This window comes from Parasteatoda tepidariorum, chromosome 11 (genome assembly GCF_982258835.1).
Source record: "Parasteatoda tepidariorum strain Cologne lab strain chromosome 11, Ptep-v5.0, whole genome shotgun sequence".
NCBI classification, from domain to species: domain Eukaryota; kingdom Metazoa; phylum Arthropoda; class Arachnida; order Araneae; family Theridiidae; genus Parasteatoda; species Parasteatoda tepidariorum.
Genome location: NC_141765.1, coordinates 70,064,206 through 70,090,190, shown reverse-complemented (window position 1 = coordinate 70,090,190; position 25,985 = coordinate 70,064,206). Strand labels below are relative to the sequence as shown.

At 28.7% G+C, this 25,985-nt stretch overlaps 1 protein-coding gene across 2 annotated transcripts in view; it reads right to left on the bottom strand.

Annotated features, from left to right (window-relative positions):
• Positions 1–2,288: 2,288 nt before the first annotated feature.
• Positions 2,289–25,985, bottom strand: part of LOC107453671 (uncharacterized) — a 41,462-nt gene continuing 17,765 nt past the window's right edge. For both annotated transcript variants that reach the window (XM_016070580.4, XM_016070581.4), the window contains exons 5-7: positions 10,709–10,800; positions 6,954–8,573; positions 2,289–2,579 (exon numbers count right to left, since the gene is read on the bottom strand). In XM_016070580.4, the coding sequence (XP_015926066.3) occupies positions 2,466–2,579; positions 6,954–8,573; positions 10,709–10,800 (1,826 nt within the window). In that variant the 3' untranslated portion in view covers positions 2,289–2,465. The remainder of the gene's footprint in view (positions 2,580–6,953; positions 8,574–10,708; positions 10,801–25,985) is intronic.

The window sequence follows — 25,985 nt, the reverse complement described above, 5'->3', positions numbered from 1 at the left end:
GATCAAACAGTCGAACACACTAGCTTTTGTGGAAAACTTTTTGATGAATTTAACCAGAATTTTCGTTATATTGAGAGGGAAACCACGAAAACCATCCATGGTAAATCCGATTACTAAAAGATTCTGGCCCATGATATACCAACCACTGAGATTATTTTACATCAGCACTGTAGTAAATGTGAGCCTGTAGCAGAATTCCTATCAACCAGTCAGTGCTGGGAGTCGAACCTGGATCTCCTCAGCTGGATCAAGGACGTCTGCTCTATCCCATAAACATCCACGGCTCAAGTAATCGAAAAAAATATCCACTTTGTATAAACAAATATGTACTACCACTTTTTTCAGATAGGTATTTTTTATATGCAGAGTACTTTTCGTGGCAGTAATGGGTAAATAAGAGGCGCTAAGGACTGATTTTGTATTTATTTATCATAAGTACGGATAATTTTTAAACTTTCGTGAAAACTATTAAAATTAATGAGAAATTTTCAATTGTTGTTTATTTCATAAGTTCAAACCTAGCGTAAGCAAGTTTTCAAACATTAAAAAATTCGCAATAATAAAATAAAATAAAATAAATAAGTACATAAGGAAACATTTAAAAAATTAAAAATTATCCTTATTTATGATAAAGAAATACAAAATCAGTCCTTAGCGCCTCTCATTAACCCATTAATGTCGCAAACATGGGTGAAAGCCCTTATATAGCAAGACGGAAAAGGGAAAAACCTGGTACGTAAAACATTTTATTCCAGCATTTTTTTCGAAAAATATGAAATATCTGTAACTATCAAGATTTCTTTTATAATTCTGGCATATATATAAAACTGCTTTTTTTCCAAGATAAAGTAGATATTGTTGAAAAATTTAAAAAAAGAATAAATAAACTCCTCCCCAAAACTAGCTATAACTGAAATGGTTTTACTACCAGCCTTTCCTCTTTTCCGTCTCGCTTTCACCCCTGATCGCAAAGTACACGAAACAAAGTTAACTCGATGTGAAATGTAAGTTTTATTCCTTCAATCTGAGAGTTATTTTTATATAATAGCATCATTATATTTTTTAAATTGTGTGTTCGTAAATTGATTGAAAAAAATTGGATAAATTCAAATTAATAAGACCTAGTTATTAATTTAAGTCAATCAGCCCTGCTTGTCCCCTATGCAGCGGCAACCTGGAGATGACAGCTGAATCCTGAAGAAAGATGTATCAACTCCTCTTATTGAGAGGCAACGGCACTTTTATCTAGTTTAATCCCTTAACTAATCACCTTTTTATAATAATTTAGTTCTATATGTTTTTACTTTGCTTATTATAAGTTTTGTTTCTAGTGTATCTTTGTTTGACGAAGGACTGTTCACTTGCTGCATTTTAAATTTAAAAAAAAAGAAGACGAAAGAAAATTAATGACATATTTCACAAAAAGTTATAGCAGGGCTCGAAAAACCGCCCGTCCTTTCCGGTCAAAAATTCCCCGCGGACAATCTCGAATCTGACGTCCGCTCGGACGGCCATTTTCCCGTTAATGTTCGTGATACATTTTCAATTTTTATCATCTAACAAGAGTCTAGCGCCTCACTTCTAAAATGACCCTCTAATCTAGAAATACAGCAGCATACTGCGCATGATGGATTCGATGTTTTCTCTGTCTGGGAGTACTGCTGCGTTTGAAAGGGGCTTTTCAACAATGAACTTACAAAAAAACACATTACGTGCTGGTCTTAAACAAGAAGCGTTAAACGCAATTATTAACATCTACTTAAATGGAAATCCCCTTTCAGATTTCTGTGCCGAAACCTCTGTAAATCATCGGCTTGATTGTGGAACTGGCAAACGTCATATTTGATTCATTTAAAAAATGCAGTACCCTCGGATAAATTGACCTTTGTCATTTAAATTATTTCATAAAAGAAATACTAGGTTAATATTAGTAACCTAGTATTTCTTTTATTACTGTATATTGTAATTCTAGTATTTGTAATCCTATTAACTACTAATTCATTGTGCAATTTATATAAATGTTTTTAATAAATAAGAGAAAATTCTATTTTTATTTATTTAGAAGCTACGGGTTAGTTTCAAAGGAGGATGAGTACATTATTGGACAAGCCATCCTCTGGAACGGGTAAAATTTTAGAGTTTTTTCGAGCCCTGACAGTATTTTTTTTTTGTTCAATACTCAATAGGTTATCATTGTTTCTTAAAAAAAAATTAATGATTTTTAGTTCTAGCGCAATTACTGCACCCTGTTTTAGCACAATTACTGCAAGCCTTGTTTAACAAGAGTCTTATCAAAAGTAAAAATTATTTATTACCCATGATAAAATAGACATAATATAGTATTTTAATGTATATATATAGAGATAGATATAATTTAATAGCTAGCCTTCAGATGCCCACAACAAATCAGAGACATTCACATTTTTGGCGATTAAGAATGAAAAATATAATACGGTGATCTTTTATCACATAATGATGCAGCAATTCCAAGAATTAACTAAAGTCGAAGTTGGCGAGAAATAGTGACGAAACTGAACTCCAATACGTCGATATCCAGCGTTCACTTCTTCTCTGTTGTCCTATAAATACAAATTTAAAATTATGGGGAACTAGAGAACATATTTCAACTTTTTATGTAAAATCTTCAAGCACAATTTTATATAAATGCATATAACTTTGTATAAAATACAATTGCATTAGTGTATTATATACAAAGACTATCGAGCAACATAAAGAAATGTAGAAAACCGAAATCACAAGAATGGACTGAAAGTGAGCAACGTGAATAAGGCAATTAAAAACGGTTTAGATGCCGTTAAGAGAAATAAACGTTTAAAATGGAAGTAGACTAGCCATTTAGCTGGAAGAACCGATAATCGCTGGATTAACAACATATAGGATTGGTATTATCGTGACATCAAACCACCAAGTGACCACAAACATGATGGACAAATGTTATGGTTTGAATGTAATTACGTGAATGCTTTATGTACAAAGATTTCGAGCAATATAAAAAAAGTATGGAAAGTCGTTTACTCAGTATCCCGAGAATGAACTGGGAGCAAGTAACATGAATACGATCAATAAAAATGGTTTAGATGCTTTTAAGAGAATTTAACGTTTAAAATGGCAATAGACTGGCCATTGAGCTCGAAGAACCGATAATCGCTGGATTAACAACATATTGGATTGGTATTATCGTGACATCAAACGACCAAGTGACCACAAACATGATGGGCAAATGTTATGGTTTAAATGTAATTACTTGAATGTTTTATGTACAAAGACTTCGAACAACATGAAAATAATATGGAAAGTCGTTCACTCAATATCCCGAGAATGAACTGGAAGCAAGTAACATGAATAAGATCATTCAAAATGGTTTAGATACTTTTAAGAGAATTTAATGTTTAAAATGGAAATAGACTGTCCATTTAGCTCGAAGAACCGATAATAGCTGGATTAACTAAATATTGAATTGGTATCATCGTGACATCAAACGACCAAGTTACCACAAACATGATGGACCAATATTATGGTTTGATTACTAGAATGCTTTATGTACAAAGATTTCGAACAACATAAAAAAATATGGAAAGTGGTTTACTCAGTATCCCGTGAATGAACTGGAAGCGAGTAACATGAATGAGTTAATTGAAAACTGTTTAGATGCCGTTAGGAAAATTAAACGTTTAAAATGGAAATAGGCTGACCATTTAGCTCAAAGAACTGATAATCGCTGGATTAACAATATATTGAATGATATCCTCGTCAGTGGTGTATCATGCTAGTAAAAGTATTAACTTTGCTAGGGCAGCCAACTTGAGAAGGGGTGCAAAAATTGTTAAAACTTTTAGTAGCTTCTTTATCAAATTATTCATGATAATAGGTAAACGGAAATAGAATTAGCCATATAATCATATCAACCACATAAAAAAATTGCATAAATTTAATAACCTTATTTATTGGTTATTCTCATTTATTGGTTAATTTTAATTATTTAAATTAATAATGATGGAAGATTTTAAAAAAATTTTAAATTATAAGAATTGAAACATTTAAACATCGTGTTTAGCAGTGTCCAAATATCGTGGCAAACGAAATTTCAAAAAATTCAGCTAAAAAATTTACGAGAAATATAATTTAATATATGATATTTTGCAAAGATTTTAATTGTTGTATTTGTTCGAATCCTGGTCATAATGCTATTGTTTAAAATTGCTTAGCTCACATGATAAAATATTTAGATTCTTTAAAATGCAGATATTTGTATCATTAATTAATTTAATAATAATTACTTTTTAATTCAGCATCCGGAATCAGTAAGTTATCCAAACCAATTCATTTGTTAGGTGAAAATTAATGTCGACAAAAGGAGATTATTTAGATCGCATTTGAATTAAATCTGAATAATAAATGAATAAATAATAATAGTTTTGATTCCATCTATAATACGGATTCCAACTTCGATACCTAATCGTCGGATTTTGATAACGCTCTCCTTACTTTTGTTTTAAATAAATATAATTTTTGATCCCAATACGCTGTTCATTATGGGGACTTCTTGTTTAGTGGGGCGCTATCTATGGCCAAGAATTCAACTTTTGCCACACACGTACGTCACTACCTGTTTATAAGGTGGACCTATTCATTCATCCACAGATCGTAATTTTGACCTGAACGATCAACCTTCAATTATATTTTGTTACATATATTTCGCATTTACATTTTAACTCCTATGTCCGCGAATTCACTTTTGCTACTTTTTTTGTCAGTATTTTTAAAGCTAAAATAAATTATGACTGATCAAAAAATTTGTGCTCTTATATAATTTTTCTCAAAAAAATTAAAAATAAATTATGCTACCACTAATATTTTCGTTAGCTTTTTCAAAGAAATTAAAAAAAAAAAAAGCCTGATTTTCGAAACATCAACGCATTACTGAAATTGGGAAAGGGGCGTGAATTCTCATTTCTCCAAAAATTCTGAGATAGGCTTTGTTACACCAGTGATCCTCGTGTCATCAAGCAACCAAGAAGTGACCACGAACAAGGGGGACCAAATAAATTGAAAAGAGCAGCTGGAGTAAATTTAAAAGTAAGAATTTAAAATGGTTGAAGAATATGATGAGAAATGCATAAACTTACTCAATATCTCTGTTTAATGTGATCTCGATAAAACAAAATGCAAAAAATATTGTAATAGTCAATGAAAGTGAAAATCTTTGTGAGAATATGGGTGTGACAATAATCTTAATAATTACACATTTAATGCAAACTGAGTAGTTCTTAATGAAAATTTTTAATCTTAATTTTTAAAATTTTTAATTTTTAATCTTAATAAAAAGCCATGCAATATTTGGGTTTGGGTCTTAAAAGATTCTAATGTTAACTGTTTCATCATACCTGTTTGAATGTTCAACGTTGTATGTAGTAAATTTCGAATAGTGTGGTGTTTCAAAAACAAATCGATTTGTGACCGAAAAGCATTCATTTGCTTTAAAAAATAAAATACTGGAAGAACGCACGAAATTCAGAAATTGTGAGTAGAAAATGTCCAACGTAGAAGTGTAGTTTTCTGCGTGGTCTTTCATTTTATAAAGTAAGGGGTAAAATGAAATAATACCTACCATATTATTGCCAATACAGTTTGTTTCCAGAAAATAATGTTTCTGAATTCATTGAAAATCTTATATGCGTTCCAGCACTCTCAGATCGGTTGTAATAGGAAAAGGAGGTGATCAGCTTACGCGAGCGTGGTCGCTCAGCCATCTAATAGTAAACGAGGAAATCATAGATATTCTGGCTTTTTCTAGAATATATATTAGAGCAATGACTCGTTACTTTCTCAATTGCTGTTAAGGGCTGTTCTTTCGCGAGAGTTTTCAAGTGCTGGAACAAAAAGATGACTAGGGGGACATAGGGATTGTAAGTCACCTGGAGAATCGTTGGTACCTCTGAAAACTTCATCACTGACCTCTTCATGACCTTCAAAGAATACCTTGTTTCATAGATAGATTTGGCGTTTCGAGGAAAAATCATCACCAAATTCCGCCTTTTTTATAGAAAAAATTTCCACAGCATGGCGGCCTTGTGTTTCAGGAATTTATCCTTGTTCACCGGATGGTCTTAGACAACTACACACGTATGAGTAGAACACCCTACCAAACACAACCGACCACGTATAAAAATAAATTAAGAGAAGTTACTTTTTGGAACAACCAGTGCTTAAGTTTCTACACTAATATTTGTTATTAAATAAGAAAATGTAAATGCAAAATATGTAACTGAATTTGGGAGCCACAAAACTACATAAATATGTTGAGTATTACTAAAAACTATATTATTGATAAACCCATGACCATTATTTATAACTACTCTTAGATAAAGAAAATTTCCATAGCCAAAATAAAAATAAAAAAGTGATGACCTTAGAAGCAAAATACAGTTTTTTGTTATTAAAAGCGCATAGACAAACAGTAGTTATTGATTAATTTCATTACACTAATTTCAATTAAAACTGGTAAACTTTTCCATCTTGAAGAAACATACAAACATATTTTAATAATTATCGAATAATCATCTAAGACTAAAGTATGAGTGTTTTAGTATCGTATATCACTCGAAATTGCATCATTCAGAAAATATTCATAAATGTACAATCTTTTAGTATTGAGCGAACAAATGTGACAATATTGAATCTTTTGCAATGTTTAAAAGGTAGTCTGTAAATAACAGGAATTTCGGAAAACAGAAATACATAAATTAAAATATTTATTACTAAAAGTACAAAATTCCCTCTCCGAAAATATTTTTTATGTATTCTTGCTAATGACCAATTAAGATGCACCTCTAATGGATTACAACTAAATTTTTTTATCACCCACTTGTAAATTTCAAGAAATGTACGAAGCACTGGTTAAGAACTTGAACGCATTTTGTAAAAGAACTGACCTGGTGATTCGCAGATTGTGCAATAGCTTCATCAGCTAATTCATATGAATTTGTGAAGGAATCATCCAAAGGAATATCGTAACTTGGAGATGTTTGCTTATGAATTTTGCTTTGCTTTGTGATGGCTTCATGATCAGACTGGTTAAATGCTAAATTATTGCTTTTCAATTCAATCCCATCCAAAGAATTAAAATCATCAACAAAACCCATGTTCACTTCCCCAGTTCTACAACTTTCTGTTTTCGCAGATTCTTGACTTTCTTCAATCACCCTCTTGAACTGAGCATCGTATGGAAGACTTTCCTTCGTTCTCAGAAGCTCGACGGCTAAAGAAAGCTTATTTTCGTAAAGATGTTTGCTTTTATTCAGGAAGCTCTCACTTTCATAACGGTGGGGTATAAGTTCTAAATCTTCTGAGCCAGCGTCATCTCCACTATCAGCTTCATATACGTTAATTTCATTGCTCATAAGACTTGATGGCACTTGAGATTCTGGATCAATTGATCCACGATCAACCCGATTTTTATCAACAGGGCATCGTACAATTGGACTTGGAGATCTGCTTTCTGTGTCGGATAGATCTTCGAGACTTTCGTCAAAGGCTAACTTATAAATTGAGTTATTGGTATACAAAGAATGTGTTTTTGGTAATGTATTATCAATGGTTTTGCTCTCAGAACTTAAAGCATCTGAATTTGTATTATAAAGATATGGCAAATATGCAGATCGTGTCGCAGAAACTGATGGGATTTTAGAAACACATTCATTAATATTTTTTGTGTTGTGTATGGAACTAAAGTTTTGAGTTCGATTGTTATTCGATAACGTTGCACTGACATTGTTTTCATCAATATCCGTAATAATTTTATTCACAGTACTTATGATATCAGGCAAGGACGATGGGTTAAAATTGCTTTGATCGGATTCTGCATTGTCGCAAATTATATCAGACGTTTTATTGCAATTTGAAAATAATGTGGATTCTTCATTGGCTACGTCCTTCTTTTCATTTTCCTCTTCAATTGGATCAAATATTTTGCAAGATGCTTGAACATCAGAAAATGTATTGTTTGGACTGTTGTATGCAGCATCACAGGCATCATTCTCGCCCTTTATTGGATTTTCCTTTTCATTTCCAATCAACTTGTCTGTAAACTCTGTTTCAATTGGCTCATGACATTTCCCATTTGAGTTTGATTCGAATCGAGACACTTCATGTTCTTGTATCATATTGTTTGTTTCAAAATCAGTCGCAGATGAGCTATTTGGAAGGTCACAGTCATTTTTTGACAAGCTCTTGTCATTCAAAATATTTTTCAGCTCCTGTTTCGAAATATTGCTATGCACATCACAAACGTCAACTACTTTCTTCTGTCTGTTGGGAGGTTCTTCATTTCTTTCGCTTTTTGATAATCCCATTTTATTGTTTAATCCAATATTGTCATCCAGTTTTTTATCTGTGTTTTTATTATCCTGCTTTTGAGCGGTGTGCTTGGGGGCATCAATCTTTTCAGAACTCGTTTTTTCAAATTGTCTTCTTGCTGGAGTTTCTATTTTTTCATTAGGTTTATCCTCAACATTTGACTTTTCTGGTATCACTGCATACTCAGCATATCCATTCTAAAATAATTGTTAAAACTATATTAAAACAAGAACAAAAATAAGTATATTATAAATTATTACAGAAATTCATTATGATATAGAGCGTGACAAAATTGCGGTAAGTAGTTCTACAGTGAGAAGGTTTTAGCTCAGTCAAATAACTTTTGCGTTTTTTTTTTCTCTTTTGTACTATTTAAGTTTATTTCAAACTTATAATTGTAAATAATTATTCGTTATAAGCAAAGTAAACAAAAATATAATCATTAACAACGTAGTTGTGATATATATGTTTGCTTAGCGTTTGCAATGAGCGCTTGCATTTGAGTCTTTGACTTGAATATTGCCAATGGTAGGTATTTTATTTACGTCGCATAGAGCTGCACAATGGGTTATTGGTGACGGTCTAGGAAACATCCCTGAGGATGATCCGAAGAATGCCATCAGAATTTTGATTCTCTGCAAAGGGGATGGATCCCCCGCTTCGGTAGCCCGACGACCTGAGCGCGAAGTCGAGCACTTTACGGTCGAACAGTTTTTAAGGAGGGCCGATACCGTGCACCCTCGGTCCCTACGCAGGCTGATCAAAGTGGTCACCCATCCACTTACTGACCGCAGCCAGTGATGCTTGACTTCGGGGTTCTACTGAGAACCGTGTCTTTACAATCAGTCTACTGCGAGACTTGAATATTGATATGTTAAGAAAGTAGTTTGTTATTTATGAACACAATAATGCTCATTGGCAATATAATTAAATATTGCCAATGAACATTGTTGTGTTCATAAATAACAAACAACTTTCTCAACAGATCCAATAAAAAGAGGTACACAGAGGAGGTATTTCACATAAATCTGTATAAACCTTTAACGCTATAAAAGTTAAAAACTATGGAATTGATCTAAAAGCTTGATGATATAGTAAGCTCTATAAAATTTTCAAAAACAATATGGTCATCGAGAATAATTAGAAACTAATAAAACTGGCCTAAATGGAGAAATTTTGCTCATGAAGCAACATATTTGTCAAATCAGTTCGAATGTTTGAAAGAGAGTAATTTAAACTCTAATTAAATTTCGCTTAGTAGTAATAAAGTAATAACAATAAGTATTTAGTTAATAAAATACATTATCTTTTTCAGTTAATGGAAATTTTTTTATCCTAATAAAAATAACAATAATCTAGTATTAGGCTCAAAATTATTAGTACTTAGCATATAAATTTTTTATATAGATTAATTGAAGAGTAAAATCGTTTTTTTCTGTACTAAATCCTACAAAAATTCCAAGTCTTGAAAACATCTATCACGCTGAAGCTGTAACTGATGACTTATTTGAGGTTCTGTATAGGCAGCAGAAAAGAGGCTATTTCGAAATAATTTTGCGAAAGAATTCATTCATTAAATATTTATATTATTCTTGTTCGTTATCATTTTCTCCAAACTGTGAATCATGTCATCCATTAATAGGCATAACATTCTTCATTATAATTTGACTCTTAAATTTGTACTCTCTCTCTAATCCGTTTCTCAATAAATGCATAATTAAAACTTTTCTCAGAAAAATGTTACCGAAATCGTAATTCTTAAAATAGATTCCAACCGCACGATAAATATTAAATACCTTCACTGACCGCTGAAGTCAATTTTAACATAATATGCTTTAAAGTTACACATTTTATCTTTCGCAAAATATTTTAATTATTTAACTTTCATTTCATTTATTCATTTCTATTAATGACATGACATGTATGCATTACTAAGATTATATACAAATGAATGAGTTGCCATATTTTTACCGCAGTCTCTATTCTGCAAACTAATTAAGATGCAATATTATTTAAAAACGTCTACTTAAAATCAATGTTTACTATAAATGAAATTATCTTCATAATGATAAAAACTAACTATTTTCTAAAGAAACTGAAAAGTTCTGCGGAAATTTTAAGAAGAATGAAAGGGAAATAGTTAATTACACGCATTTAATGATAAATGTTGCCAATCAGCCATCGAAGAAAACATTTTAAATTTTACAAAACCATTTTAAATTTTACTCAGACAAAGCCAAAGACTTTACCAAACTAGGACTTAATCAACAAAAGTTTTGATTAGATTTTAATATGATGGAAATAATAAATAAATTTAATTTTTTTAACTTACATATCGCCTTCTCCTTCGTCTATTTCTCCAGTCATAAGGCGAATATTGGGCTGGTCTTAGTGCTGAAGCAGGAAACAGAAGATACACAGTTTCTAAATAAAATTAAGGAAATAATTAGTTCATTCGTGAGCAAAGAACTAACTTATCGAACAGGCTTTCTGCAAACAACCACAGTAAGTTTGCTAAAAGTCAGGCTAATTGGAAAAGTCTCCAGTTTTTTCTAATCAACACTTTTTAGTGTTATTGTAGTTATTCTATATTTAGGGTGGACAATAAAGTAATTTCGTTTTTAATTGTAAAATATTTTTTTTATACAAAAAATGAACTTTAATCATTCGAATATCTTACATTCTGTTCAATTACCTTTTGTCATCTTTCAGATAACTTCACAAACCAGAGCTCATAGAAATTTTTGACCTCATCTGCAAAAGTGTCATTTGAGGTCGTCGTCATTGCTGAAATTTTTACCATTTAAAAAGTTGTGTATACTTTGAAATAAAATATTGCATTCCATCGCGATAATGCGACGTCTCACACATAATTAACAACACGTACGAAATTATTGGATCTCGGTCGGAAAATGATGTTGCATCTCCATATAGCCCAACTTTACCCAATAATATTATCATTTATTTTAAAGTTTACAAAATGATGACCTCAAAACGATGACCAATAATAAAAATGTCCTCGAATCTCACTTGGTTGAAATTTTTGCTGATAAAGACCAGCAGTTCTTTGAGAGTGGGATCATGAAATTACCAGAAAGATGGCAAGAGATCATTAAACTGATTGAAAGATATTCTGTTGCTTTTTGATTGTATAGAAAAAAATTGAGTTTTATTTCACACTAATCTGTTTACTTTCTTGCCAACCCAATACGTTTAGACTAATTAAGAAATATATCATTCAGTGGTCAGTTAGTTTGATCCTATGGTCACTCTGGAAGCGCATTCAGTCTCCACATTCAGTCTTATTAAAAGTTTATCGCATTAAGTTTAAGAAAATTCAATCTGTTTGAGTGATTCTTAGCTCATTTCTAATTAGCCTAAAACCCTATACGCTTATTGTAATAAAGCCTGTAAAATATCAGGAAGATCAGAAGATACCACTTAGGCTCATGCAATGCATAAATATGATAACATTCGCAAACAGCTATTTTCAATTAGCCTGGAATTTTCAATTAGCCCGAGTTTTCAATTAGCCTGAGACATACAAATAATATCTCAATAATATGTCAGAAACAAAGAATTTCTAGAAAATGAATAATTGTTTTATAGAAAATCAATTATTGTCAAACTATTAAACGTTAGAACGTTTTTTAGAATTTATGAATAAAATTTATTCATAGAAATTTATTCTTATAAATGAAATTTATTCGCAGAATCAGTTTATGTAACAAAATTTAAGGTGGTTAAGAGTAAAAATAAGCTACTCTATATTTTGAGAAAATATCTACTATATTTTAAATATATTCGAAAACTGATGTGAAAAATCAAAAGTTCAAACAGAAAACAACTAAACCGCTCCTTATTTTTATGATCTTTACACTATTAAGAAATGAGTCCACATGGAAAGAGTATTAAATGTATACATGGATGTATACATTTAAGAAAGTTGTAAGTATATTTTGATATTTTTTGCATTAACTCATAGGGTTTTTAGCAATTTTCCAATATTTTTATAAATGTGCTGCAGAAAACTAATATAAAATTAGGTTGTCGAAATAATTAGTAAATATCTTAAAAAGTTTGCTTACCACGTGCAATTACACCTCACTAAAAATACATTCAAAACTTAGTGATGTATAACTTATAATATTTTGCACTTTCAGTCGATTTTAAACTTAAACGTTAATCAGTCATTGCTAGAAATTTAAAGCATACTTCTTTAACTTTTAATTCAATTCTAAAAATGTATCAATTTTATTTTCAGGTACTTTTTTTCATCGGCATATTTCAATTTCGATTCTATTCGTTACTTACTAAAAAGCAAATAAACAAATAAAAGATGGTTGTAAATTGTCAGTTTTTCAAAAATGAAATTTGTAAATAATATCGAAACAGTAATTTTATTGTTAATTAACGCAATTTTTTTAGCTTACTATACAGGCTTATGTTTTATTCACGCTTTATAATTAACCACTATAATGATAAAAAAAAAAATAGAGCACTTTAGTATTACTAAATAGACACGGATGATTAGAACAGATTTTATATATTGAACTCTTTTGTTACAATAAACATTAAAAAAATTTGTCGTGAATTAGAAAACATTAGTAATATACTCTATAAGTTTCTAAATAAATCGGAAATACAATGAAGAAATTATCGATTTCATGGTTGGTCAAACTTTCAAGAAATGATTATTAATCGACCATTCGAACATTTTTTTTTTAATGCCCACCTGGAGAAAGATCTTTCGTCATACAGGTTGGCCACTCTTTCAGCGGCACCATATTAGATGGGCCAACGTTGCTCCCGCAGTAAGGACATATAGACAGAGAGGGAAAGAAAATTCATGCCGTGCCCGGGATTCGAACCTAGAACTTTCTTGATGCAAGATGCAGTTCTCTGACTCCTACACAGGCCGATCAGCTCCATTTGAACATAATTTCGTTTACTTTTTCAGAAATTTTTTTATCTACTGGATTATGTAAAAGTTAAGTTTATTATCAATACAGTTTCTAGCATTCACCAATTTATATGCGTTTATAGTTTTTGATACAATACGTTATACGTTTATGGTTTTTGATACAATACGTTATACGTTTATAGTTTTTGATACAATACGTTATACGTTTATAGTTTTTGATACAATACGTTATACGTTTATAGTTTTTGATACAATACGTTATACGTTTATAGTTTTTGATACAATACGTTATACGTTTATAGTTTTTGATACAATACGTTATACGTTTATAGTTTTTGATAAATAAAATTATGAACGTTTACTTTAGAGATATTTTTTATTCAATGTCACAGTCATTTTTTTAAACTTTCAAAATTCTACGAAAAACAAAAATTACACTTGTTATACAAAATTTTAAGTTTCTAAGTAAATCGGAAGTAAATTGAAACAGATTCTAACAGTAGCCAAATTTTAGAGTAAATAAAGTTTATTTTAGATGTAAAAATTAGCCAAATTTAGAAGTCTTTTTTAATCGGCAAGAGATGAGTTTACAGAATTTGTTTAAATCAACTACAGAAAATACAAATGTTTATTACCAATATAGTTCCCGTTGCACTGTAATTTAATAAAATTATAAATTTCTATTTTATCAATATTTTTTCTTTCATTCTACTGCTATTTTGTAAAAGAAATAATGAATAATCGAAACCAAAAATACGACAAAAATTGTTAAGATTTTAAGTCAAGGAAGATGTTATAAGCTCTTGGAAACTTTTGAAGGAACATTTTATTTAATCGACCGTTGACGCATTTGTCTCCAAGGGCGCCGGCAGCGGGGTGCAAGGGGGTGCACTTGCACCCCCCCTGGCTTTTTTTTTAAAAAACAATTATAGAGATACAGAAAAATTTTGTTATAAAATTTTTTTGTTAAACATATTTTTATGGAAGAACAAATAATTAAGTATTTCTTGATACATAACAATTAAAAAATTGTTTAATCAAACAAGAATTGTAATCGTCTTGTTTGCTGTCCAAATCTGTTTTTAGCTTTTTCAATGAATTCTAAGTCATCTTTGATTCTTTTCTGATGCACACTGAGCATTCACAAACTTGGCAGATATCTAAGCTATATTTTTAAATTTCATTTAATAAAATGTAAATATATTTTCTATTAGTTATTCAGTTTAACAAATGTGTATAACACAAGCTGACTTCTCGCAACTGTAAAACTTCATCAACACAATAAATACCAATGTTAAGCGTGCACAAACACGTTAGTATACGAAACTACTGTTTGTAGTTATTTGTGCTTCAAAGTCAGTAGCTATGCCAGCGCGATCGCCTCTGGGCAAAATTTGTAAGTACAAGAAATTCGTACTTTTTTTTAAATATCTTGCTAACAATGAAGAAACGTATCTTGAAAAAATGAGCAGATGAAAGTATATGTAATAACAAAACAAAATGTAATAGCAGAATATTTTAATTTTTTTTCAGGGGGAGGGGAGGGTAGTTTGTTAGAGAGTTGCACCCCTTTTTATATTATTCTGCCGGCGCCCTTGTTTGTCTCACAAAATTTCTTTCATCATTTACATTGCATACTATTCAAAAATTTAGAGTAGCGTAAATAAAAATATGCTTTGCTATCAATAAATTTAATCTTTGCGCACATTTATTTCTCCACATCACTAATATTATTTTCTATCAATTATCTAAATTGATTTTTATGTGATGCATGCAATCTAATTTTATTAAATCATTTGCAAATGAACACCAAAAAAATTAATAAATTAAAATATTTGTCAAACAAATTGATTGATTGTTTAGAATAAAAATCCATAAATATAAATATTTGAAAAATGCTTTCGATATTCAAAATTTTACCTCTCTCTCTCTTTTTTTTTTTAATTTTTATAACATTATTTTAAAAAAATATATAGCTCCAGATAAATTTCATGTCTTTCAAATTTTATAGCATTCTTATTTTTCCGCAATGTTGTTCACAAATCTTACAATAATGCTTAGATATGCATTCATTTGTTCAAAAATCAGTCACAATCAGTTTTGAATTCATTCAATCAAAAATCTCTCAAATGGATGATGATTTTCTGAATTTAATTAAATGAATTGGGAAAAAAATTTGTTTTTGATAGAATTTAAAGGGCAAGTAAATACCGTAAATTAAACACTGAGTTGTTACGTTGAAAGCTGCTTGAACTAAGCGGTTTTCATTGAGGTAAGTTAATATCAGAGCTGAAACTTAGATGCTAGCGCATGCGCGTCTCAATTAGATAACCTCCCCCAAATACTTCTATATTAGTTTGCTTTTTAGAACGCGATCTGGATGTAAGATTTTTATATGTCTGCTTGTTAATCATATACCATTGTTAATGTTGTTTTGCCAATAAAATATGTTATTAATTAGTGCTGGTATTATCCTGGACCTCATAAACAGTGACAAATATTCTTAATCCGTTGATCAACACTTTATAAATCGTTATAATTGGTTCATAAAGCGTTATGGTCAGGATATAGAGCACTAAATTTGGTCAAAGATCAAGAGAAAAAATCTAAAACTTGAGTTCAAATAAAAAATAAAATTATATTGTTAACACATTCACTCTGAGTCAAGGAAGCCTTATCAATCCGGAAGTACAGTAGAAAAAAATGTTTTGCTTTGCGTGGGTGTTTTAAAACACTCATTCATTTTCTTAGAAGAATTTCAGCTTGGTTTTTGATAATGCAATTTAGTAGTTAATTGAAAAACAATTAGTTTTAATTTATGGCAAACAGAGAATGTCAATGATATAATATTAGATAAATAAAGTATTTCTATAAGTTGTAGTCCAAAATATATTACTTTTCTTAGAAATTTACTGTTTGTTATGTATTGATTTAAAGTAATAACATTTTATTCTAAAATTTAAAATAGGAAAGTTATTTTTATATATAAGCTCCATAAACAAATTTATGCGTTAGCAAGTTTCAAGTAATGAAGGTTTTAGTTTGCAATAATACGTTTTGTATCTTTTAAAGAGTGAAAATGTGCAAATTTAGAAAAAAAAAATTTAAATTTGGAAATTTTACAGAATATATAACGCAAAGATATTGACATCAATGTTAGTTTCGGTAAAATTCAAAACTGTTTTTTTTTTTTCTTCTTCAAAACATTGGTTTTTAAACCTGCAGTTTTTTCCAATCTTAATATCGAATGAGTAAATTTTACACTTTTTAAAATTATCTTAATTACTAATGAAATAATAATTATGCTTGCTTATTCGTTTACTCTTGCCTGATATACTCAATTTTTATTACTGCCATTTTGTATAGAAACAAAAAAAATAGATTATCTTTACTTTTTCTTAAAATAAAATTTCTGGTAAAGTTAAAGAAAATAATAAAACATAACAGAAATAGACAATTCTTTTGACACTAAAAATATTTAAATGGAATCTTATGTCTTCATTTTTCCGTACCCAGTGATATACCCATTTTTTATTACTGTCATTTTGTAGGGAAACAAAAAATATTTACTTTTTCTTTAAATAAAATTCCTAGAAAACGATAAAGAAAATAGCAAAGCATAAAAGAATTATGCATTACTTTTGACTCTTAAAATACTTGAATGGAAAGCTTATATTTTTAAATTAAACTAAAAAATTAAACGAGTTAAGAAAATTAGTAAAATTCATACACTGAAATATGTTTTTGAAAGTTCCTTATTTACCTATAGGGGAAGACTATTCTAATTTTTAATCACAACTGTTAATTAACACAAAAACAATTTTTTTTATTATAGACTATACATTGGGAAAAATTTACAATTAAAATACTCAGTAGTTTTAAACGCAGAAAACAAGTTTTAAAGAAAATATAAATACATAATGAAAAGCACAAAATACAATTAATGGAAAGTTAAAAATTTCACTTCGTAATAATAAAGTTTAAACAACTAAAGCCGCAATAAAGAAACGAGAAATAGAACAGTAAAAGCTAATTTAAACAACTGATTGCTTAATTTGCTTAATTTTGCTTAATAAAGATGCTCTCTTTTTGATAATATGAGAATAATTAAAATAGTAATTATTTACTATTATTCATTAGCAAGAGAGACGTGAGAAGACAATGGTAACTGCATTGAAATAAATAATTTTATGAAAGTGTCATTATAAAGCAACATCGTTAGAAAGCTAGCTATAAACAAATTAATTACGCATTAAAAACTCAGTTAATTTTCTGGCACTATTCCATTACATAAAAGGAAACAAAAAGCACTGCTATTTTATTTAGTTATGTCCTATACATACTGTCAACATTGTAACGTCTCGTACATTTATTTATGAGAATGAGATGAAATGAATAACGAATTTTGATAACAGAATAAACAATAGATTGCATTAAAAGCATTTTAAATAATTTGCAGAATAACAAAATAATGAAGAACCATTTATCAAAGTTATCTTATAATTATTAGAGGATGGCTACTTTACATTTTAACAACAAAACAACAACAAAAAGGTATTAATATTTTTGATTAAGTAATTTTGATTTTTTAGCAATTTTTCTTAAATATTAGTAATTTATAATGTTCTGTTATATATACTAAAAGTCAATCAAGAAAGTGCTGTAACTGAAATGTGAAATAATATTTAAATTTTAATAAAAGTGTAAGAACTTGTAATAAATTCTTTTCTTTGTTCAAATTTCTTTTTTATGGTTTTGAAACCATGCTAGTTATAAATGGTTAAAAAACCGTATAGTTTTGTTTTCATGGTTTTATACCACTTTTTTCGCATTGAATCTTTCCATATGTTTTTGGGATGAGGCATTAGTGAGTTAATACAGCTTTAAAATGTATACGAAATTTGAACAACTTTTACGAGTAAAAACAATGACGAATGAATTTCACCTATAATAAAGATACCATAAAAATGAAAGAAAATTGTATTGTTTGATATTGTTGGAGAAGGAAATGAAACAAAATAACAATATATATGGATGGTGTGAATTATTGTAGTCAAAGCAGAATTTAGTTAATTTTAGTTACAATCAAATGGTAAATCATATCTCTAGGGGTACTTAGTTTCCTTGTCTTCTGGATTGGGTTCAAAATTACAAGGCTATAGAGTTGAACATTAGTAGTCGAAAACCCAAAATTGAGTAGGCTATTCAATGACGGTTATTAAAAAAGAAATAATAAATCAAATGGTAAGCCGTAATGGCGTTCCAATGTGGTGAACCGGGTTCAAATACCAGCGATGGCTGGTCGATACGAATTCCGCATCCGTCTTGAACCGACCACAGTGCTGACGTAAAATATTCTCAGTGGTAGACGATCATGGGTTAGAGTCCCCTTGCCGTCAGTCTAACTGTGGGAGGTTTTCGTGGTTTTCCTTTCCATGTAACGCAAGTACGGGTTAGTTAAACCAAAAAGTTCTTCACGGAGGCAAATTTCTTCCAATATTTGATCTAGAAGTTCCCTTGTCTTTTGAATCAGGTTCAAAATTACAAGGCTAAGGAGTTAAATACTAGTATTTCGAAACCCGAAAAAATTGGGTCGACTGTTCAACGACGGTAATAAAATAAAATAAAATGATAATTTCGGTGAATTGAGAGGGAAATTTAAAGAATCATTATTTACCTGAAGTACAAAAGACCTGTTTTTAGTCAAAAGTACATAAAATATTCTTCTAATTTTAATGAAATTATATAACATGTAACATATTGGTGACAAGACCTTGAAAAGAGGCTTCCGGTTATTTCATGTTCAGAACAAGGTTTTTTATGTTCAGTAATTATAGTTCAAAACAACTCATAATAATAATTGATTCAAAATTAACAATACGCTTCTATAGAAATAATTTACAGAGCCTTTGTTAAAGAGTAGTAAAGGAGCGGCAGGGGTATAGTTTGAAACAAGCATGAATGAAAATGACTTAGTAGCAAATGATGAAAATATAATATAACCTCTTTTTCATTGACAAAATCATTTCCTATATTCCTTCATACGTAAATATATATAATCAATAAATCTTACTATCACATTATTACAGTAATGCTTGAAATGAAAAAAAAATACATAGGGTTAATTTTAAGGAAATAATATTTTGCAATTATTCCTACTTCACTGGTAAGTATTATGTCCGAAATTTAATCGGAAAAAGGTTTATAAAAATGGCTTACAAAATTAGGTTACATTTTCTTTTTATAAACTAATATGTAAAGGAAATGTAAAGTTATGTAAGTATTTTGAATCGATGAAACTCTTTCGGAAAATATTTTTTTATTTCTAATCCTTTTATTTGACTTAACCTCTATAATAATATAATCTCTTTTATAATATAACCTCTATAATAATATAACCTTTATAATAATCTAACCTCTATAATAATATAACTTCTCTAATAATATAACCTCTTTCTCATTGACAAAATCATTTCCTATATTCCTTTTTACGTGAATTTATATAATCAATAAATCATACTATCATATTATTACAGTAATTCTTGAAATGAAAAAAAAAATACATAGGGGTAATTTTAAGGAAATAATATTTTGCAATTATTCCTACTTCTCCGGTAAGTATTATGTCTGAAATTTAATCAGAAAAAGGTTTAAAAAAATGGCTTACAAAATTAGGTTACATTTTCTTTTTATAAACTAATATGTAAAAGAAATGTAAAGCTATGTAAGTATTTTGAATCGATGAAACTCTTTTGAAAAATATACTTTTATTTCTTACACTTTTATTTGACTTAAAACTAATTTTTCCCTTTTAATCACCAATATTTTAATATAGTTTAAATATAATAGTTCAATGTTTATCTTTCTAAGTTTTGTAATCATGTAAGAATTGATTTAAATTAATATATAAAATAAAAGCTTTTTATGAGAGACTATTGTCCCAGACAATCTTATGAGCTATACTTTTTAAATTACTTCATAAAATTGTTTTGATAACTAAACGTAAAATAACTGTACTATTTTTTTAGTTTTTTTATATATATATGTATTTTTTTTATTTTAATTATATTTTTTTATATTTATTTATATATATATATATATATATATATATATATATATATATATATATATATATATATGTATATATATATATATATATATATATATATATATATATATATATATATATATATATATATATATATATATATATATATATATATATATATATATATATATATATATATATATATAAAAGTAAATACATTTATTAGCAAAGAATAATATTATAAAAAATAGTATGCGAAATAAACAGTAGACAAAGAAAGAGTACGCAATAGAATAATACTTTTTTGTTGCTAATTAATAATTGCGATTTATTTTACATTATTTTGAATAAAGAAGTTCTCTAATTTCAAAAGATTTCGAATATTTATTAACAAAACTTAAAAAATAATTATATTTTTGTTCTGAATATTTTTATAAATATATTGAACAAGTATTTATTTATTACATTAGAAATAAGTACTTATTTATCTTATTACTTCAATTATTATACATTTCTTTTAAAAAAATATAGATTTTATTCTGGGACATTGTTAAATATATAGCAAAATTTTATAAATTTTATTATATATTTCATCATTAGAAATATTTATAATTTTTTATATAAATATTTTATCATAAAAAAATAAATAAACTTGTTGCAGTAACTAATGTCTTAAGTATTAGATCCCAAAAAAGAAGAAGAACCCATTATTACCGGTATTTTGCTTTAAAAAAATTAAGAAAAATCACAAAACAAATGAAATTCCGTAAACAAGAACAAGCTGATCAATATGGAATAATTGTTGGTTGCATTTTTTAACAAATCATAAGTTAAAAAATAATGTAAATAAATGAAAACACAACTTGCCTTCTTAAAAACTTTCTTTTATCTTTCAAGATGAATTTTATCTTAAAAAATATTGAATTTTATAAAGACATAACTATAGTGTTCTTCTGATCTAAAACAATTTTTGATTTTTGAACAATAAGCTTTAAAATTATGAACTAAAAACAAAGATATTTAATAAATTAAACGTTTGTGTAATTCGAAATGAAATTTTAATTAGATTTTGAAATAATGAATTATTTGAATTTTGAAAATTTCATAGAAATAACAATATTTTTAAGGAATTAACCGTCCTAAAAGAATTGTCAGAAATTTATACACAAACCCCAAATAAAATACGGAACTAAAAAATATTCATACCCTTTCACATCTCGATGAATTAAATGCTTGTTTTACAAGATGTAAAAGGTTAATTAGATTCTAAAATAATGGATTGTTTGAATTTTGATCATTTAAAGAAATAACAATATTTTTTAAAAAAAGGTTAACATTAAGATATTGTCACAAGTTTATGTTCAAAGCCAAAATAAATCCGCAACTAAAACACAACTATTACTTATCACATTTTTTCATGAAAAATTGTTATTTTTCAGTACTAAATATCAAAATTATATAATAAAGTGAAAAACAAAAAATTTAATAAATTTAACATTTGTGTAACTAAATGTAAAATGCTAATTAGATTTTAAAATAATGGATAATTCAAATGTTTATTATATAATTAGCAATATTTTTAAAATATTTAATTACCGTTTAGGAATTATATATGTTCGAATCCGGAACTAGAACACTTCCATACCCTGTTGCGTTTCTATTATGAAAAAACGTACGTATCACATCAAAACGTATTTTCTAAGAACGGAAGCACTTATAAGGGGCGCTTTTAAAGGGCAATCGAGGGTATTCATTATCCTGTCGACCCAATGACGTCTTAAAGTTGGATTGTCACTCATGGTCTTAAAATAAACAATGCTCTTTAAAAAAATTGTTCGACTGAAAATTATATAACACATCTAACTATTTTAAAAAAATACGAATTATATAATTCTACTTACTAAAAACGAAAGAAGACGAAAGCGCAGTTGATACGACGGAGCGCGTTTCTGTACAACAATTGAAAATGTAAGATATTAGTGGGCTTAATTGGGCATCAGGAGAAAAACGAATAATGTAAAAGTCACCTCTGAGAGATGAGGAAGCTCAGTAACAGGACTCGTGACGCTCAGAGGATGCTTTCGTCATTTTCTTCTCAACTTTTTCTCGCCGCACATAACTTTAGGCTAGTAGTAAGGGTTCTAAACTCACCAGTGGGATCGCTCTAGTCGCGTTGAGGTTTTTCTAATTTTTCTTTCTTTCTTTTCCTTTCTTTTTTTTCTCTCTTTCGCTTGATTTATTTTTTTCAGTAGTGATTTTTATTTTCTGAAAAAGCGTAGATATAAAGTAGCTGTTTAAAATAAACTCTAGCTGACGACGGATCAGAGTGAGGAATGATTCTAAAAAGAGATGTTTTCAATATCAGCATTGTTGTTCTAAGGGGGAATTTAAAAAGAGATTGGGAAACAAATCAAAACCCCTGAACTTTATAGATCAAAAATCATCATACTTGTTCAGTTCCTTTTCATAAAACTAAAGAAGTATTCAAAAATAAGTACGCGACCCAATATACAGCCATTTAAAATAAATATTTCATTTATTCAATGTTAATTAACTGGGTCCGTGCTTTTAATCCCTTACAGAGCTACAACACACGTATAATTTTACAAAAGTATAGCTGAACATAGTCACGAGATTAAAATTAAGGAAGAAGTGAGATACTTAGGAGCATTTTTGGAACATTTTAAAAATTTTACTTTTCATTCAAATTGTATCAAACACAATTTGGTAGGTAGTTTAGAAATTCTAGCTTCAACTAAAACTTACTCTACTGTGTACTTACTCTACTCAAACAAATTAGATTCAAGTAAAAAAAAAAAAAATTAAGAAAGATTTACAACCAACCCGCAATCTGACCCACCATTGTGTCGTGCTCTTATTCTGTCCTACCGCTAACTATGAAACTTAAATACCAACAAATAATCATCTAAGTCATTTACTAATTTGCAGTTGATAATTATTTCAATTATAATATGACTTAGTTGTTTTTACACGTAATTAATAGTAAAAATGAGAAGTGCATCCGTAATTTTACGTTCTTACAACAGAAGTTCGGAAAAACGCGAATTCAAATTATATTTCGGCAGTTTAAGGTAATTCTAAATGAAAACGCTTTTTTACCACACGCTTAACAGTAAGGGATCGAACTACATAAAAAACTGATTTATCTATGTGGAATAAAAAGAATGAGTAAACTGCTGAATCTGCGAATGTATGAACTGATAAGTAAGAGATTTAATAAATCACTGTATAAGAGAATCTATCAACGAATAAAAAGAACAATCGAATCAACGAACCAATGATTTAACTAATAGATAAAATATCGAATCAATGAATGAGAAAACTAGTAGGTCGAAGAATCATTAATTCTTTAATATGCTCTTTCAATAATTAACTCATTCATAGATTTACTGATTCAATAACTCCCTGATTTATCGATTCAATAGTTCTCTGATTCACTGGCTTATTCATCGATTTCCTTATTATATACTGGAAGACCATTTGAAAAATAATTCTATTATTCACTGTTATACTTCTAGTAAGAGCACGTTGATTCACTATTTCATTAATTCACTGATTAATTTATTCATCCATTCATTCATTGGTCCATTGAACTGTTGATTCACTGATTTGTTTATTCATGGATATACTCCCTTATTGATTCGCACATTTTTCTGATTTACTAATTAATACTTCTTAAACTTATTTGTGTTATCTACTTTTATACAAGTAGTAAGTACTGGTTCTAACTTAAAGTAAATAGCTGAATCTTCTATTGTAATAACGCAAATATTCTTTTAAATGCACAGAAAATTATATTGGAAATAATTTTAATTCAAATATCATCAACTGAAAATTCATCCTTTTATTAATCTGTTTGTAATTTCTCCTTCTCTTGAGTATTTTTCTTTACTATATTCTTATTTAACACTTCTTCTTTCAGCTTTAAACTTGATCGAAACTGACTGATAAAATATGTTAAAACAAAATTAGAGGCTTTTATCCTATTTTTTTTAAAATAAAATTTGAATTGAATTTAAACAACGTTTTTGCGAACTTTGCTACATATGTGTTAGTTAAGCTGAGTTTTGTACTTTGTCTGACTACCTTGAAGTCACAGACAAATTTAGGTTCATGAAGGTTGCACTGCAGATTGACACCGTAAATTCTTTTATCTGGACTACCCGTAAAAATGGCTTTCAGCTACTTACGGTAACACACTTTTTACGTATTTTCATTGAGTTAATTTGCATTGATTAACTTTTTAACATTGTCATTTCCAGCTCTAAATTACCACATAACTTTGCAAGGATTGCAAATAAACTAGTTAAATTATTTTTTTTCTCCTCTAAAAGGTTTTAGCGTGTAAATGATCAGAAGGCTTCCTCCAATATCATATCAAATTGAAAAATCGATTCCTAACAGAAAAGATTTCATTGCTTTGCCGTAAAACTTTAGAAAACAATTTGAAACTTTTTTTCTTCTACTATTCTGTACCAAAAGTGCTTGTTTAAAAAATGTAATACCGCAAAAATCAAAAAACATAAATTGTAGGATTAATAATGCTTTTTAAAAAAAGAAATTCTTCAAACTATTGTTTAAGCAGCTTAATAATACAGATTTTTTTAATACCTTAAAATAATATAAAGAGTTTGGTTGTCTGTCAGACTATAATTAACTAATTCTCAGTTTGAGAAATTGTCGAAATCTTTTCATTCGAAGAAAAGTGCTTTTATTCTTAAAGATACTTAGAAAATTTATATGAAATATCTTCGAAAATACATATTATTACAAATAAATAATTAATTTTTATTATGTATTGTCATAAACAAATTTAGTAACAGCACAAAATAAAAAGTGCATCAAAAAATCATAATTCATACTGCACCAGATTGTGAAACATGTTACACACATGTGAGAGCGTATGATTATTTTTATGCTGTCAGTGACTTGATCTCACAAAGTTATTGCGGCTCACGTTATAAAACAAGGTCGATCAGTGATAGAAAGTTGCATATATATTTTTTTTAATCTCAAATAATTCTTATACGCTTACTAAAAATAAGAATGAATAATTCGTTGTTGGAAAAACTTTTTTTTAACCATAATACACGACATCATCGATTGCATCCGGATTGCCGGAAATACTAATAAACATGTGGAAATGAGGGCGGAAATAAACTATTAAGGTGCATTTTTCTTCTCTTCATAAACTGAAAGCGAGGGTTTTATTTAACAACTTCATCAAATGGAATTTTAGATTTTTTGCTCAAAACTAAAAGCGACTTAAATGTCGAGGAAAATAACTAAAGAAGTTTTATTTCAATATTCGTAATTATCAGAGTTTATCGTGGTAAGAAGTAATTAGGCAAATTGAGAGTAATGATCAATAAAACATTTCTACCTAGATAAAAGTTTCAAATTTGGTCCATTGTTACCTTAACAGATAAAAGGGGAAATCGAAATTTTCTATTTCATATTTTGTAACTATCGGGGTAATTGCCCTAACTGACATTAATGCAGAATAACATGTTACTATCCAGATAGAAGTCTCCAACTTCAGACAATAAATCCCTTATCATATAATAAGTAATACTAAAAAAAATTTCTTTTTGATATTTTGTAACTATCAGGGTA